The sequence below is a fragment of the Zophobas morio genome, unplaced genomic scaffold (assembly GCF_036711695.1).
Source record: "Zophobas morio isolate AGI-343-1 ecotype UQ-CSIRO unplaced genomic scaffold, CSIRO_AGI_Zmor_V1 ptg000006l, whole genome shotgun sequence".
NCBI classification, from domain to species: Eukaryota; Metazoa; Arthropoda; class Insecta; order Coleoptera; family Tenebrionidae; genus Zophobas; species Zophobas morio.
Genome location: NW_026972111.1, coordinates 3,011,966 through 3,030,934, shown reverse-complemented (window position 1 = coordinate 3,030,934; position 18,969 = coordinate 3,011,966). Strand labels below are relative to the sequence as shown.

The 18,969-nt window shown below is 33.1% G+C and overlaps 1 protein-coding gene across 1 annotated transcript; it reads left to right on the top strand.

The window, feature by feature from the left end:
- The first annotated feature begins 4,729 nt into the window (after positions 1-4,729).
- Positions 4,730-6,880, top strand: LOC135122979 (uncharacterized). The gene is made up of 3 exons (XM_064047475.1): positions 4,730-5,059; positions 5,107-5,249; positions 5,298-6,880. The coding sequence occupies exons 1-3, from the start codon at positions 4,976-4,978 to the stop codon at positions 6,634-6,636; spliced, it is 1,566 nt and encodes a 521-aa protein (XP_063903545.1). The 5' UTR covers positions 4,730-4,975; the 3' UTR covers positions 6,637-6,880.
- Positions 6,881-18,969: the final 12,089 nt, after the last annotated feature.

Sequence of the window (18,969 nt, the reverse complement as noted above, 5' to 3'; positions counted from 1 at the left end):
TGTTTTGTTGGGGTAACTAGTTCGCGGTATTTTAAACTCTCAAAGTAAATTGTTTTTTTGAAGTAACCAATCATTTAGATCATGATATAATTTAACATAATGTAAACTCTTTGTTTGAACCGTTGATAAAGTGTGGCAAATATTAATCTCCTGTAAATTTTGTTAACTCTCCAATTTTCCACCTCATACAATATTTCTTTAATCTCACAATTTTAACCTCAGTAATTTTCCTTTGTTGTATAATTTTAATTGGACGTAAATTTCATGTTCTACAGTTTTAACCTCACAGAATATTTCTATTTGTACAAGTTCATTTCATACCAGATCTCTTGTTTCATAAATCCTTGCTAAGTTTTTTTTTGTAAATACTTTGTTGATGAATGTTTCTATCATATAAATTATTTGATGTCCAACTTTAATCTCACATAAAAACTAGTTGTTGTTTAAAATTTCACAAGATTGTATGGCGAATCTAAATGTTGTTTATTGCTCTTTGAAACTTTAACACTTGTTCAGTTGTTGTTAAGGGGGAACGCTAGACGAGAGACAAGTTTGAATTGGGCGCCATTTGTTGCCTTGAACGCAACCAGCAATTCTTCTTTTAATCTACCTGACGCGCTGGGATAGACGACTACGGGACGTGGGTCATAAAAGCGTCGTAAGCCGATAATGCAGAATAATGATAATTTATGACAGGCGGCCCACAGCATATCTTCAGCACAGAATAATCACTTCTCGTATTCTTTTGACATATTAAGTTTAATATTCGAGATAATTATTATATTATTCAAACACAATTTAGACACTGTAGAGCAAACAAAGCTTATCAAGCCCGTCTATTATTCGCCTAAATGTATTATTAATACCGTTTTTAAAGTACACCAAAATTGAAAAATCGAAAGTTAATAATTGAAAAATTGAAACATTTTAAATGAAAAAATCGGTAAACCGAAAAATTGAAAAATCTATAAATCGAGAAATTGAACAATCTAAAAATTAAACAATTTAAAAATCGAAGAATTGGAAATCCAAAAAATCTAAACCGAGAACTTAAAAAATCGAATAATAGAGAAATCAAAACATGAAGGAAAACAAAAAAAATTAACGGAAAATCTAGAACTTAAAAATTGAAAAATTAAAATACCTATCGAAAAATTGAAAAACCCAGAAATCGAAACATCAAAAAATGAAAAAATTGAAGAACCGAAACATTGCAAAATCCCAGAACTGAAATACTGAAAAACTGAAAAATGAAAGGAAAATTGAAAAATCGAAAAAGTGAAAAAATTCAAAACTGAAATCTTGAAAAACTGAAAAATGGAAAGAAAATTGAAGAATCGGAAAAGTGAAAAAATCCAAAACTGAAACATTGAAAAATTCAGAAATCGAAAAATTGAAAAATCACAATTGAAGAAAGAATTGAAAAATCGAGAAATAGAGAAATAGGAAAATCAAAAAATCAGTTAATCGAAAAATTGAAAAATCGAAAAATTTAGAAACATCAAAAATTGAAAACTGAAAAATAAAAAAATTTAAAAATCGTAAAACTGAAATATCGTAAAGTCAATAAATTGAAAAACTGAAAATTTTTGAAAAAAAAAATCGTATCAAAAACTAAAAATTCAAAAAATCGAGAAATTGAACAATCAAAAAAAAATCAAAACATTGAAATCCCAGTAAGTTGATAAATAGGAAAATTTAAAAAACAAACATTGAACAACAAAAAAAAATCTAAGCCTGAAAACTCAGAAAATTGAATGAACGAGAACAAAAAATCTAAAATTTAAAAATTCGACAAATTGAAAAATCATGGAACTGAAAAATCGAAAAGTCGAGATAGTGAGAAATCTAAAAACCTAAAACTTTAAAAACTGAAAAATTAAAATATCGAAAAATCTAAAAACCGAGAAAACACAATATCAAAAATTTGAAAAATTGAAGAAACGAAATATTGCAAAATTCCAAAGCTGAAATATTGAAAAACCTAAAAATGGAAGGAAAATTAAAGAATCGAAACAGTGAAAAAATCCCAAACTGAAACACTGAAAAATTGAGAAATCGAAAAATGGGAAAATCAAAAAAATTGGTCTAAAGAGTTTAGACAGTACTTCCCTCGCTATCGGAAACGTGACGACTGCATGCCTATTATGTTTTTTTTTCACATTAGATTTCAAAGCATTCGGTTTTGTAGTTCCTGATTAAATCAATAAAATAAATTTACGCATTCATTAATTTTTGGGGTCACCTGTATATGCAAATCCAAAAAACATGAATGGAATGATAAATCACAAGAAGAGACTCATCATATTTTATACAATTTAGATAGGATTTATTCAGCAAAATTTTGAGTTGAGGTCATCAATTTTTTAGAGGGGATAAGTAAATATATTGTGATTAAAACGGTCCTAGTTTAATAACAAAAAAATGTTGTTCGTCTATAAAACAAGCTCGTCTTAGACAAGGTATTCATAAAAAAATATGTCGTAAAAAAATTTACATATACTGGTCCCGACTGCGATTATGGTTTAAATATTTTTTAGAAAATCCTATCATGGATGTAGAAACATTTGTGACAGCCAGAGGTTTTTTTGAGAAAATTATCTTTGAATTTAGACCAAATTGAAATAGACACTAGGCAACAGGCACATTTGGGCGAAAGAAAGAGAAATTAGGGTTACGGCTTCAAATTTTGGACGTATTTACAAACTTAGACCGACTACAGCAATAGCTAAAACTGTGGAGTCTCTGTTGTACAGTACATTTAGAGGTAATAGTCATACATACTATGGGCAGCAAAGTGAGGAAAAAGCTGTCAAGTGTTTTGAAATAAATAAAAATATAAAAACTGAATGGTGTGGTTTGTTTATTTCAAAACAATTTCCTTACTTGGCTGCTAGTCCAGACAGGGTTCTAGAGGATAGGAGTGCATTAGTCGAAATTAAATGCCCTTCAAAATCGCAAGATTTGTCTCCCGAAGAAGCGGTTAGAAAAAAAAAATCAAATTTTGTACATTGACAGACAGAGAATTGAAACTAAAAAAAAATCATGATTACTATTTTCAAGTCTAGGGACAAATGCTTGTTACGGGTATTTCACAAGTTTATTTTGTTGTATGGACACCCAAAGGAATAAATATAGAAAAAATTTATAAAGACGAAGAAATATATGTAAAAAGATGGCAGATAAACTTGGCAGATTTTACTTGGCGCATTATTGCCCGAAATAATTGATTTAAGAAGAAAGAGGAACCTGCCTTTGCGAGAGATTTTTTTTAAATAAATAAAATTTGTTTCTATTTTTTTATGTAGTTTAATAATTTATTAGGAGTACATTTTTCATCACCAAGACTTGCATATTTTTATTATAAATATATTTTGAAAATAATCTCTCGAGAAATGAAAACATATACGAGCAATTTTTTCGAGTAAACAATGAAGGGAGAAGTTACTGGGCGTAGGGCTTTTTTAAAACACCTCCTTTCTGGAATAAGTAGTAGATACACTTAGCTACTTATACGTGTTAAACAAAAGCTGTATTTTATATATTTTTTATTATTATTATAAATATGTTTATTAGTTTTATTAATTAACAATGCAAAATATAATTATATTAACAATAATATTACAATAAATTTTTAGTAATCATGTGTATTGAATTCAGGATCCTGAGTGGAGTAAAAATATTATAGTTCCCCAGTTTTAATTCGGTTTTATGATAGTACCCCATTGCGTAAAAGTTAATTTCCTTAACAATAGATTACTACGGCCGGTCCTGGCGGCTTATTATAAAACTGAGTTCCTTGCCATAAATTAGAAAAATCAGCCGAGAACGCCAACAATCAGCTTATGGTAGAGCAGGCGATAAGGGTTTTACCTGGAAAGTCGCTTCCGTAAATTTTAGTGGCGCTCCTATCGGCAAAGTACTGAACTAACTGCTCAAATTCTGTCGAATTGATACCCATTTTTTTCAATAATTGTTAGTTTTCGTTAAAAACTCTGCTAACCAATAGACCATTAATTTTCCTGTGATATTCCTGTTAAAATTATTCGACGTACTTTGCATTAATTTGTGATATATTTTGATTTTAATAAACACATTATTATTTAAACAAATTGTACCACTAACAAACATTTAATGACTCTGCGCCCTGTAAAAAGTGATGTTTTATCCATGTGCGAATTTTCAAGCGATTCTATGATGGTTATGACTCAAAAAACTTGAAAAGAAAACATACAATGGTGCTTTTTTTACGATATTTCTCAGCCATATTTTTTTAGTTGATTGAACTGGTCTCTGCGCTCTAGAATATGAAAAAAGCTGGAATTTGATGTATGATACATCTATCTTATTATCATTTTTTCATACAAAAAACCAAAAAAATGTTATACCTCGTCTAGCGAGTCCCCTTAATGAAAGCATTTCAACTACAGATTTTAAATTAAGAAAGTCAGAAGCATTGATTAAATACATACGTGTTTGAGGTACGTTGTGTTTTGAAATGGTGGACTGCGTTCTGATGCAAAATGGTGAACCGAAAAGGTGGAAAAGCAACTACTTTATTAAGTTTTATCAAAGGGCTGTATTTATCAGTTAGGCTGATTTTCACACATTTTAAATAATACTATGTAGTATTTCTTTGTACATAGAAAATTTTTTTTTTCATTAAATGGGTAAAAATGTTTAAATATTTTCCAATATTTTTGGGGATATTCAACATGTCTCATGTCACTCATTCACTCAGGTTGGCTACAAATTCAGAAATCTAACCTAGAATTTAAATGCTTATTTCGATAATTATTATGAAAAAAACCACTGAAAAGTGAAAAATATTACATAGTTAACGATAATTACTTCAAAATTAACTCATAATGTGATCTTAAACAGTTGTAAACATAAACGCCAACCAAAGTACTACTAAAAACATTTTGAATGAAAAAACAAGTCTGTAACAAAATTCAGCGAAACCCACTGGAATATGTCTTCTTCAGACTCTGACCTTTCTGAGTGCGAAAATGATTATTTCCAATTCAACCAAGATGAGTACTACAGCCCCCCTTTGGTAATTATGCACAAAACTCACACAGCATAATCCCAATTTGTCCCTAGATTAAAAAAAAAAGTCGTTTAATCGCCACTGTCGTCCAAAACCAAGTGGGCGTCCTCAGCGACCTCCTCGATTCTCCCAGATGGTATAACGTTCGAGACTATTGCGGTTACAGTTTACTGCAAATAGCAATTCTTACAGACAAGTATGTCGCTTGCAAAAACTTACAAATAGCTAAGTTCACGTTTTTTAGGATTGAAGTTTTTGATTATATGTTATCCATTCCGGATTTTCCCCTTGACTTCGTGAATGAAGAAGGACAAACAGCGTTGGTAATTGCACTTGATCGTTATGTAAGTCATAACGATATTTGGACGAGGGAGCATTTTGTATATGAACTAATCAAAAAAGGTGCCTGCATTGATAACGTCTATTTTGAAGGAGGTACACCTTTACACTGTGCCTTAGATCGTGGTTACTATAGAGCAGCTAAGCTCCTTATAGAACGGGGGGCTGATATTAATGCTCCCAATTCTCAACAAGACACCCCTCTTACCAGAACTTTGTGCAAAAAAAATAACGAACTAATGATGACTCTGTTGGTGTGTGGAGCACAACCTACGGTCCTTAACTTTGAACAATCTGTTTTAAGTAATAACTCTTTTGAAGTACAAGAAACTCTATTTTTGTACATTTATGATGAGTATTCGAACCTGGAGTTGCGCCTGCTAGTATTGCTACAGCTTGCTGAGGCAAAATCACCACTGTTCTACCACATTATTCAATGCCCTATTAAAATAACAGTTCAGTATGAGTTTTTAAATCTCTACTTTCGGATTTTGTGTTCCATAAGCATTGATTGTCTGCATCTCGTTATTCAAAAATGTGGCCACAATATGAATAAGGTGTTTTCAAGAAAAACATCTTCAAACGCTAATTACTGGACTGGCGCGGGCAAGGTTATTTGTTTAGAAAACTTAAATGTGATGCTCGAAAGCAAATTAAGACCAAGTGTGCTAACTTTTATTAATAATATCAATAGTAGGGACGTATTTGAGGATTTGATAGGACTTGGATATGATGAAACTGCCATAACTCAATTCTACTGTTATTTATTAGGTTATGGGTTGGATATTGGAGAGTTAGATTTGCATGCTATATATAGAGTATTCGGTTACTGCGAATTGTTTAAAATTCTTTTGCACATGGACATAGATACGAGCTTTTTTCAAGAAGAAGACGTAAAAATGGTGGTGCCTGTTTTTGTGTATGATATTAATATGAATGTGGAACGTTTTCTCGAAGAACGGGGTGATTATTATGCGGATAGTATTTATGTATTACAAAGTTATTTCGTCCATCCGAAATTAGATGAAATTTGTTACCAAACTGATCGAATGATTGGTTATTCGAAGGTACAGAGTTTTCAAGAAATCCCCCTATTGGTAGAACTAGCGCGAAATGTTTTTAGGGAGTTTTTTGTTAAAAAGTTTAACATTCAAACGTGCAAAGAGTTTTACGCGAGACTCAATGGCCTGCCAGTTAGTAACGTACACAAAAAGATTATTACATATGAAACAGAATTGTATTAAAAATAACTATTTTATAGTTATATTCATATTTTTGTTACTAGTAAGTGGAATTTGTTTCTCATTTGTTTTCTGCAGTATTTTTCTATTGAAAATAAATGTTACAACTGCTACATGTGTTAAAAATCATTAGAATAGTACTTGTTGTAATTTGTAATACTACTGTGGTTCATTTATAATGGATGTCAAACTTATGCAACCCACAATGCAAACATCCCTGACGTTTGTAACCAGGTTCATTATGTGTTCTCACTTTGTATCATATTATTTGTTGTCAATGAAAAATAGAATTTGTAATTATAAAAGTATTGATTAGTAATGAACAGAGTTAGGCACAGCCGAAGTGATGGGGAATCAATCAGACAAATTTTAAAAACGACGGCGCGACGTCAGGCGATAAATTTGACTGGCCGACTGTGCAGTCTCAACCTCAGTGGCGTTTGATGGACTTCAGGGTTTATCTGGTCAAGATCATCACGAAAATTGTGATATTGAACAGTCATTTTTAATTTTTAAAGCATTTTAACGTCTAGGAGAACTCGTATAACTGAAGAAAATCTAACTAGAAAAAGTAGTAATTGTTATTAAGAATTACCGAAGTTGTAACCATGACTGCAATAGCGCTGGCGATCGGACGGCTAAGATAAGAATGATTTTGGCAAATGACATATCTTCCAACAAAATAGAGGGCGGGTGGGCGGAGCTAGTACTTGCTAAGACAAGACTGATTTTAACAAAAAAAAATACGATTAGCGCTTTTCTCTTCTCATCCTAGATTCTGTTATTAGTTTCCATTCCCACACGAAAGAACAAGACAATTAGCCCCGCCCACCCACCCTGTCTCCTTTTCGGTGATTGGTTTTATCTGAACTGAATGAAATGAATGATCTTATACAGAACAGAAGCAAAATTAGTAGTTACGATGAGAAGAAGGTGGATGGGCGCTGTTAGTACTTGATAACGTAAGACTGAATTTGGCAAATAACATATCTTCCAAGAAAATAGAGGGCGGGTGGGCGGGGCTAGTACTTGCCGAGATAGGAATGATTTTGGCAAATAACAAATCTTCCAAGGAAATAGAGGGCGGGTGGGCGGGGCTAGTACTTACTAAGACAAGAATTATTTTGGAAAATGACATACCTTCCAAGAAAATAGAGTACGGGTGGACGGGGCTAGTACTTGCTAAGATAAGGCTGATTTTGACCAAAAAAGTTACGATTAGCGCTATTTTTTCACATCCTAGATTCTATTATTAGTTTCCATTCCCACTCGACAGAAGGACATAATTAGCCCCGCCCACCCACCCTGTCTCCTTTTCAATGACTGATTTTATCCGATTTTAATCAAATTAATGATCTTATAATGAACAGAAACAAAATTAGTAGTTAGGATGAGAAGAAGGCGGATGGGCGGTGCTAATACTTGCTCAGGTAAGATTGAATTTGGCAAATAACATATCTTCCAAGAAAATAGAGGGCGGGTGGGCGGAGCTAGTACTTGCTAAGACAAGACTGATTTTAACAAAAAAATTACGATTAGCGCTTTTCCTTTCACATCCTAGATGCTGTTGTTAGTTTCCATTCCCACCCGAAAGAACAAGACAATTAGCCCCGCCCACCCACTCTGTCTCCTTTTCGGTGATTGGTTTTATCTGAACTGAATGAAATGAATGATCTTATACAGAACAGAAGCAAAATTAGTAGTTACGATGAGAAGAAGGTGGATGGGCGGTGCTAGTACTTGCTAAGGTAAGATTGAATTTGGCAAATACAGTGGCGGCTCGTGACCTAAAATTTTGGTGAGGCCACACCTTATGACGTAAAAATAGTTAAATACATATATTTTTTTTTTATATCTGTAAATTACTCTACTCTGTTAGTTGAAAGCGATACCTGAGTTTAAAAAAAATTCCACTTCCATTTTTCCCACACTTAGCGACTTACTTAAGAAATTTGGAATTGTAAGTTGGTTTTATACGTCAATACTAGTTGAAAATTTATTTTATCACGAATTCGGCGTTTTTTGATCACAGGAAATTTTAACATAAAAAAATATTAACAAAAATGCACCACATAATCAACTGTCCGGCAAGAACCGACGTGGAGGTGTAGAGTTTTCTTGCCAAGAAAGAAGGATAGGGCAGAATAGGAAACAAGAATGATAACAAGTGGAAGGTTTAAAACAAAGGTAAATAAAAAATGTGGCAAAACAATAGGAATATAAGTAAAATGAAAAGTTAATAAAAATTGTAGTTTTCGAACAACCGCTTCAAAACCGTGGTAAATAACAAAAAAAAGATTTATAAATAATATAAACAATAACAATACTTATGGATTAATTTATCTTGTAGGTTGTATTTACTGAAATTACGTAGCAATTGAAATAAACCTTCAGAAGTTCGTCAAGAACTAACATCGAAAAACCCCATGAATCTTTCGACAATTTTACCGGAGATAACGTAACGAAAAATAACTGATAATTGCGATTTACAACTTATGTCAGTCGTTTCATCAATCTGCCAGGAAAAAAAAAAGCTTCAAAAATTTGTTTGCTAATGCTCTTGTTTATGACAAAAGAAATTGATTCAGCTAACTCGTTCTGAATCATTTTTGAAGTACCGGAAAACACGGGTTTATTGTCAGAATCTTTTTCCAAAAAATTTCCCATATAAGTGTCATATCTATTCAACAACGAAATTAATTCTTTGAAATTTCCGCGATTGAAAGACGTTTCTGACTCGTCATGTCCTCTAAAGGTAAGCTCTTGTGTGCATAAAAATATAGCAACATCAATTAATCTTTTAATAATTTTCCTATTTTCGTGAACTTTGACATTAAAATTTTCTATTTCAATTTTGCGAGCAGAATCTAGAGTACTGGCAATATTCTGTTGGCCGACAAGAACAAACTTGGAAGTAGATGATATGTGATCTTTACTTTTGGAATATTTTTCCAAGGAACGCGACAAATTTTTCAAATCTGCATATCAAGTTTCTCACCAAACCGATTCTCCACTATTCGAGAATAAAATACATGGCCAACAGAAAAGTTTATTCACAGTTGTACTCCCAGCAAGCCAATCATATTTTGTATACCAATTGAGACTGAACACCCTGTTTTTTTGGTTTTCTCTTTGAATTAATGTTACGCTTAGATCTGGACATGGACGTTTGCTTTACTTTACAAACAGTTTATCTTCGTATGTTAACTTATTGGAGGGACATTTATTCACGAGAAAGTTAATAACAATGTCATTTGTATTTCGAACCGTGGAGATTACCTGAGTACCAGATGGGCCTGCGTCCATATTCATTATTATTTAATTACAAATAAAATTAATCGGAGTATCCACAATCCACTAGTTAACCAAGTACCGAACTCGTTAACGACAACGACTGAAATTTAAAATTTATGCACTCTGCAAAATGCAAAACACACGTGCACGTGGACTGAGCTGAGAAGGAGAACCAATCAGATAAGAGCTGCGGCCGGCCTCAAAACTATCTGTCCTAAAGCATTTGATTCCCATAATAAACGGAACCGGTAATACTGTGCGTTGTAAAAACATCGAACCTCCTATTCCCACATTTTGATCAACCCGTGAGGCCGGCCTAAACGCATGAAAATACATGATTGGTTAGAATAACGCTGCGCCTTTATTTTGTGGTTGGCATAGAAAGTTCAGTTGTCGCGCTAATTTTAAATTCCCCCGTACAAAAAAATCCATTTTTCATACTAATGGAAGAAAAACATTTTTTATGATTATGTATGGTGAGGCCCTGCCTCACCTGCCTCACCTGAGAAGCCGCCACTGGGCAAATAACATATCTTCCAAAAAAATAGAGGGCGGGTGGGCGGGGCTAGTACTTTCTCAGATAACACTGATTTTGGCAAATAACAAATCTTCCATGGAAATAGATGGCGGGTGGGCGGGGCTAGTACTTACTAAGACAAGAATTATTTTGGAAAATGACATACCTTCCAAGAAAATAGAGTACGGGTGGGCGGGGCTGGTACTTGCTAAGATAAGACTGATTTTGACCAAAAAAGTTGCGATTAGCGCTATTTTTTCACATCCTAGATTCTATTATTAGTTTCCATTCCCACTCGACAGAAGAACATAATTAGCCCCACCCACCCACCCTGTTTCCTTTTCAATGACTGATTTTATCCGATCTTAATCAAATGAATGGTCTTATAATGAACAGAAACAAAATTAGTAGTTAGGATGAGAAGAAGATGGATGGGCGGTGCTAATACTTGCTAAGGTAAGATTGAATTTGGCAAATAACATATCTTCCAAGAAAATAGAGAGCGGGTGGGCGGGGCTAGTACTTGCTAAGATAAGAATTATTTTGGCAAATGACATACCTTCCAGGAAAATAGAGTGGGCGGGGCTAGTACTTGCTAACATAAGTCTTGATTTTGACCAAAAAAGTTACGATTAGCGCTATTTTTTCACATCCTAGATTCTGTGATAACCCAAACTTCCCGCCTTTAAATTGACCTTGAAAAAGTGAAAGGCCCGCGAAAAATTAAAAAATTCAAAGTTTGGCTGTGGCTGTGATCGTCTAACAAATAGGAACCTACGTTGTGTGTTTTTTTTTGTTTTTGAAAAATGGCGGGAAGACGTTCTTTCATACAAGTGAGCATATACTGCATGTGAGTTGAGAGCGCAAGAAATAATAGACAAAATTGTTTTGGAGGGGTGAGCACGGCACCCCCTTACAGGAGGAAAGATGCTGCGAAGATTTACTCCTCAGCGCAAAAACCCCCTTTTGTTTTATTCTCGGACATATTACATTTCAAAGACCTTAAGATATATGAAAGAAAACACTCGCGAATTGACAGACATACACATATGAAAAACGAATAAACGGAAAATTCTATACATCTGTTTGGGATCAATGCAAATATTTGAATATCACAAATTTAATAAAACAAAGCAAAAACTGAATCAAATAATTGGATGCAAATACACAAGTTATTACAGGCGTGTGGCGGCAGTTCTTTTTTTTTTAAGTTATGGCAGTTAACAGGAGCACAACAAAAGTACCCCTGGGGTGTTGTAACACAAGCGGAGTTTGGGGCTACCGATCTAGAGCTGTTCTCCCCCCACGACGGTGATTCTATCTATCGCAAAGCCTACCCCACACGCATATCTCCATTACGAACGTGCCCTGCGGAACTAGGCCATTACGGTCGTCCGACCCGCAAGAGATCTCGACTATTGGTCCAAGTCGAGAAATTTACATCGGCGGCTGCCCCTGAATCATCCAAACCTGTGGACTTGTACAGGTGACACGATAAATCTTGCCAGCTCGACTAGGAACCGAACTTCGCTTCTGCCACGTTTTCTGTGTCATTTAACCTCAATTCCATTTTAAAATATTCAATCTCTTATACCTCTGATATTAACAACAACTGAACAAGTGTTAAAGTTTCAAAGAGCAATAAACAACATTTAAATTCGCCATACAATCTTGTGAAATCTTGAACAACAAATAATTCTTATGTGAGATTAAAGTTGGACATCAAATAATTTAGATGATAGAAACATTAATCAGCAAAGTATTTACAAAACAGAACTTAGCAAGGATTTATGAAATAAGAGATCTGGTGTGAAATGAACTTGTACAAATAGAAATATTCTGTGAGGTTAAAACTGTAGAACATGAAATTTACGTTCAATTAAAATTATACTACAAATAAAATTACTGAGGTTAAAATTGTCAGGTTAAGAAATATAGTATGAGGTGGTAAAATTGCAAGTTAACAAAATTTACAGAAGACTGATATTTGCCACACTTTATCAACGGTTCAAACAAAGAGTTTACGTTATGTCAAATTATATCATGATCTAAATAATGGGTTACTTCAAAAACAATTTACTTTGAGAGTTTAATATACCGCGAACTGGTTACCCCAACAAAACACATAATAAACAAACACAAAATGTGATGTAAAATTTAAAATCGTTGCGAGGAAAAAGCGTCTCAGTGATGTAATCAATCTGTAGCGTTGGGAGGGCATGCCTTGATTAATTAATCAATCTGGCGTTGTGAGGCATGCCCCGATGAATTAATCATTATAACGATGATAACCACTAAAGGGAAGAAAATATCATAACCCCCGCCAGTTCGCAGTATAATGAACTTGTTTAACTGCCGCAAATGAACTATTAGCAATCTTGTGTGAAGAATTTAGAAGTGTTATAATGTAACGCTTACGTATATGCATCCAGAAGCTTATTCGTAATTAAACAATAAGGTGTTTTCCTGACTAAGTGAATTTCATGAAATCTTCTAGCGAGTGGTTTATTTAAATAGTCCTGATTGTTAAATTGTGTTTGCACCAGCTGACTATTAAGAAAAACTAACTTGATTGGTGAATTTACAAACAATGAAACAAATTTACAGCACGTGTCTCGGTGGACCAGAAGTCCGCATTTCTCCGATTAAAAGGCCGCAAGAATTAACCGCGCGGATTGGGGACAACTGTATCATTATGAAAAATACGTTTGATTGTCGTTAAACAAAGGCTTCCTCCCGTTTTATTAACTACCAAACCAACTAATTTAAACCTAGCGCTTACCACGAGTTTACACTCTCACAAGCACATTCATAATGAATCTACGCCATGCAGCTTCTCAACCAACCATCCACCAACCCTCTAACCACAGCATAGATATCAATCAGTAGAGACGGCTCACCGTTTTTCGTGACCCGTTTTCGTGGGTGGTCGTTCGCATTATGACCGAATGAGGGCGCCCAACTGACGTCTAAAATATTTGAAATTTGGCAGTTTTGTTACAATATTTTTGCCAGTTTTGCTTGTTTAAGACTGCTTTTCCGGTAGAATTGTACAAATAGTATAAAAATGTAATTTTCACAATAAAAGGTAAAATCTTTGTCCGATGAATTTTCATACAGGATCCCTGTTGTGCGCCTTATTCTCTCCCTCGTGTTTGGAATTCTTGGAAAAGATAGTAGTAAACATAATAACACACTTTTTGTTTAAAAAGTCGTCGCAAACGAACAACAACGGTGGTTATGAAATAATTTTTTTACATTTGTGAATTAGAGCAAATTTTTAGTGAAAATTTTGAAAATATAATTTTACAAACAACTACTTTGTTGGAATTTTTAAATTTATATAAGCAAGTTACATTTGTTCATCCATGCCAAAACTTTCCATACGATTATTTGTTTGCTTTGTATGCTAGGATGAGATTATTTTATGCACCAAAATTTGTAAATGCTAGCTTTAAATTTACAAATGCCAAAGGTGAAAAAATTAATAGAAAGAAAATAATTTGGCAGCATTAACTTTTTTCCTTTTTGTAATTTAATTTTTATTTTATTTATTTTTTCTTAAATAAACCTCTTTCTTTTTAAATGTATTTATTACATTATTTTTACATAGATAATTAAACCTCAAGTATTCGGGGAAAGAATGTGCGAATTGTCAAATTGTATAAGTAATAAAATAAAAACTTTAACAAATCATCGTGTTTATAAATTAAATATCGACGTTTCTTTTTTCTTATTGCGATTCACGATTATACGATTTGAGCAAACTACACAGTTTGCAATAAATTAGCCAATAACACGTGACGTCACGCTGTGGCGGGAACTCAGCGTTTGACAAGCGCCGTGAAACTCCATAAGTGACAATGTTAACATTTTCGCATTTTATTTAAAACTGTGGGTATTTATCTAGAAAATAAACACGTGAATAGCTTCTTTCATATCTTTTCTGTGTATCAGGGTGCTTTTTTGGCGATTTGAGTTTAAAAATACATAATAAAAATTAAAATACAGAACGCTGTTTTGGTCTGAATTCCTCGTCACCCAAAATACATTCGTGTGTTTTAAGCGGTAAATCGGAAATTAATATTTTCGTTTGAGGTTAATGTGACGGGTTTAAGTGAAGGTGTGTAATTTGTTTTTAAAGTATGGATAATTTAAGTGATTATGCTCGATGTCTTTCCGTCAAAGAGAAAAGCAGATATGTACAAAAGTTAAACAATTTAAACGGCGTAGATCCTTATATAATGAGTGCAAGTGATTTTAATTTGTGTTTAGACGATGTCCCTACCATAACAATGAATACCATTCTAAACTTTTTTATTTTTGGAATAAGTAAAATAACCCACAATGAAATTTGTGCATTCAAAAGTCTAGAGGCATTTATTCAGTTTTCTCTATTTTTGTCTTTCAACATTACAAGTATTATGAATGGATTTATTTTGATATCCTAAATTTTGTGATGGAACATAATCAGGATGGTCCACATCCGACAAATCTGCAGGTTTACCTAAAAGAGCACCAATGTAGTAATTTATTAAAAACTGTAAATCTAATAGGTAGTTACTGTACCAAAATAAAATGATCTGAACAAACATAGGAATACTTTACTTTGGCTTCGTTAAATCCACTCGTTTCAAGGCTTTTAACCAAAGCTTCCGCCTTTCTTCCCCATCCTGTATATATTTACCTTTATTGTTGCTAATTGCTGGGAAAGGAAAATAAAATTTGTCCGCATTTCTGGTGCTTCAATTCGCGCAACCTACAACAGTACAAAATTTAGGCATTTTCTCCTAAAATACAAAATATTATAATATTAAGATGCTAGTGTATTTAAAAAACATTGATGTACATTAACAAAGAATTAATTTGCAAAACAAATAATATAAGATGCAGCGAAGTTAACCTGTACATCACATTGGAAAACATTATTTTTTAAGCATATTCAAACGTTATGGTGCGTTTTATAGATATCTACACAGTCTAGAAACTGTAACAAACTTACCAAACTATAAAAACACAGTTGACACGCTCTCAAATTTAAATGAATTCCGAAAATATTAGCATTGACTCTTATGAGAAAACAGGCTAGTTGTCAAACGCTGCCATCTTGATGACCTCGGATGACGTCAGTGTATTTGGCTAATAGCGTACACGAATCAATTTTTGAAATTGTAAATGAAGTGATACTTTTTAAATTGGGTGGCGACATCTAGGAATAGTTTAGGCAACGACCACCCATGACGGCTTAAAATTCGGGTCAGAAAGAACAAAGGCGCCGACACGAGCTGTCTCTACTGATTGTTATCTATACTGTGCTCTAACTAAAACCACAGCATAGATAACAATCAGTAGGGACAGCTCGTGTCGGCGCCTTTGTTCTTTCTGACCCGAATTTTAAGCCGTCATGGATGGTCGTTGCCTAAACTATTCCTAGATGTCGCCACCCAATTTAAAAAGTATCACTTCATTTAAAATTTCAAAAATTGATTCGTGTACGCAATATTGCAAACTGTGTAGTTTGCTCAAATCGTATAATCATGAATCGCAATAAGAAAAAAAAGTCGATATTTAAATTATAAACACGATGATTTGTTACAGTTTTTATTTTATTACTTATACAGTCATAAATGTTAATCCGGAAATGGTACACTTTGTAATGGACCGTAGGTAAAGGAGTATTTTATGAGGACTAAATATTTTTCGAGAATAGACTCTTTTAGTTATTAAAGAAAGTATCCATATTATTTATATATGTAGAAAGCTAAAAAAAAGTAGAGAAATAAACAGACAGGCATGATAATGTAATTATGGTAATTACTTTATACAAGAATAAATATAAAAATAAGAACAGCACCTGTTAAATTGTTTAATAATTTCAAAAATTTTACGAAACAAACGCATTTTACCTAACAACTTAACCCGTAAGCGTAATATCATATAAAGTAAAATTTTTATTTAAAAAAAAATATTACAAAAAAAAATACATATTTGTCGACTCGCATAAAGTGCAGGTAATTGGTATGGGTCGACGCAGGTAAGAATAATTAAGGAATTCATGAAACCGGAAGTCCATAGGGATTAAGCGAAAAAAGATATTTGACAAAATGTACGGCTTGGGTCATTTTTACCCACGCGCGACTGCTTATGGGTTAAGCAACGTCTCAAAATAAAACTCAAGATTGTGTAGGTCAAAAAAAATATATATATATACATGATGAATAAAAAAATTGTTTATTGAGTGAAGGTCTGCTTATATAATTTTTTGTTACGTGTAGTTTGTTTCTTATTACTTTTATATTTAATTTTACCACAACAACGGAATCATATATAATAAATTTTTTATATTTATTTCATAACCACCGTTGTTGTTCGTTTGCGACGACTTTTTAAACAAAAAGTGTGTTATGTTTACTATCTTTTCCAAGAATTCCAAACACGAGGGAGAGAATAAGGCAGGCGCACAACAGGGATCCTGTATGAAAATTCATCGGACGAAGATTTTACCTTTTATTGTGAAAATTACATTTTTATACTATTTGTACAATTCTACTGGAAAAGCAGTCTTAAACAAGCAAAACCGGCAAAAATATTGTAACAAAACTGCCAAATTTCAAATATTTTAGACGTCAGTTGGGCGCCCTCATTCGGTCATAAAGCGAACGACCACCCACGAAAACGGGTCACGAAAAACGGCGAGCCGTCCCTACTGATTGTTATCTCTACTGTGCTAAAACCTCTAGCACTAAATTGTCACGCTACCAAACAAGCATCTCCTTGTGCCCGGTTGCCTATGTTTAACGATTTCCCTTTTTGTGATTGAATTTTTTTTTCTTTCAAATTCAAATTATTCAAATGTGATTTCGCGCCGCTGTTAATTAATTTCAGCGCGAAAACTTTGATTTAAATTCGGTCACCACAATTCTATTATTAATTTCCATTCCCACTCGATAGAAAAACATAATTAGCCCCACCCACCCACCCTGTCTATTTTTCAGTGATTGATTTTATCTGATGTTAATCACTTTTACGATGCCGAAGTCTGGTAATGAAAGATGGCTTTGTATATATGTATTTGCCATCATCAATTGATTGGTTTGTTATTATAATAAGAAATTAAAGCAGAAAAAATATCAGAATTTTTACATGGTAATAGAGACAAAGAAATGTGTGTCTATTTCATTTGATGCCCCTCCTTATCCCACTTCCTTGCCTATTAGTGTTAGTTTCAATCAGTGATTGGAACAATTACTTTTTGAAAAATGTGTTGAGGAGACAATTTTAAATATTTGTTCTATAGGAACATTATTTTTTCAAACATCCAAAGGATCAAGAAAAAACGTGTTAGAATGAAAAAGTTAGTGAGTAATTTATTTTATGCTATATAGGTATAAATATTAAATACAATAATCAACAATAATTGACACTCAAAATTTATGTTGATTTTATTTATGGTGGTCATTGTAATAATAATAATCACCATAATATAAGTCATAATTTCTAGATTTACCATCTTAGACGTGTTTTAAGTTTCTTGTTGTCGAAATAAGTCTACACCTATTAAGAAAAGAAGGCAAAATGTAGCCCCGCCCACCCGCCCTATCTTAATTGTGATGATTTTTTTATTCGTCGTGAGCCAGTGGGGCGGAGCTTAACTGCAAAATCCGTATTTTTCTACCAGAAATTAAAACCAGATTTTTGAGTGTCGTGTTATTCAAAGAATACTACAGGTGTTCATTTTATTCGTTCACTCCTGACAATTTTCGCATAGGCAACACATTATACACCATAGAGACGACTTCGTCCAATTTATTTATTTTTTTTAAATAAGCAATTATAGCAATCACAGAAGAAAAAATGACAAAGATGATAATAATAACAACTTGTCAAACAAATAAACAACATTTTCAAAATTCTAAATGTAAATGTAGCTTTACTCTCATTGTGATTGATATTTAAAAAAAAAGTCAAATTAATTTTGCCATATTCCATTTTATAAATCACGACCTTCTCTATTAACTACCTTGCGATGAACCGAACAAAACAGTAATCAGTGCAAAATCAATATCATAATTCGAGATTTATGAAAATTCTTCGAAAAATATACCGGGTGTCTGGAAAATGGCGGATTAACTCGCCGCTACGCTCTTAACAATCAACTGATGAGTCTGGGAACAATAGTACAAAAATTCCTTCTCCCATTTTGGTGGAGTTATAATTATTTTAAAATTGGTTCTTTAAACAACACACTCATTATCACAATAACTAGTAATAAAACTGTTTTATTGTTTGTAACAATTTGATAAAATTTCATTTGACAACAAAGCTTTTAGTGTTTAATTTTTTATGAATTTGAAAAAGTCTTGAGTGCCGCATTCTTTTTGTTTTTTTTTTTTTTAATTCAGGAAAATGTTGGGTACCCATGGTATATTATTTTGGGAGCCCATGGAGGTTTTTTTTGTAAATTATTTAAACCCATTTTGGAGGACTTATACAAACTTTAAATCCAACATAAAACCATTTTAAAT

Excerpts from the sequence above, each read along its gene's own strand:
- LOC135122979 (XM_064047475.1), top strand. The coding sequence starts at position 4,976 with ATGTCTTCTTCAGACTCTGACCTTTCTGAGTGCGAAAATGATTATTTC. Across the intron at positions 5,060-5,106 it reads AGTACTACAGCCCCCCTTTG|ATTAAAAAAAAAAGTCGTTT; the intron begins GTAATTATGCAC and ends ATTTGTCCCTAG. Across the intron at positions 5,250-5,297 it reads ATAGCAATTCTTACAGACAA|GATTGAAGTTTTTGATTATA; the intron begins GTATGTCGCTTG and ends CACGTTTTTTAG.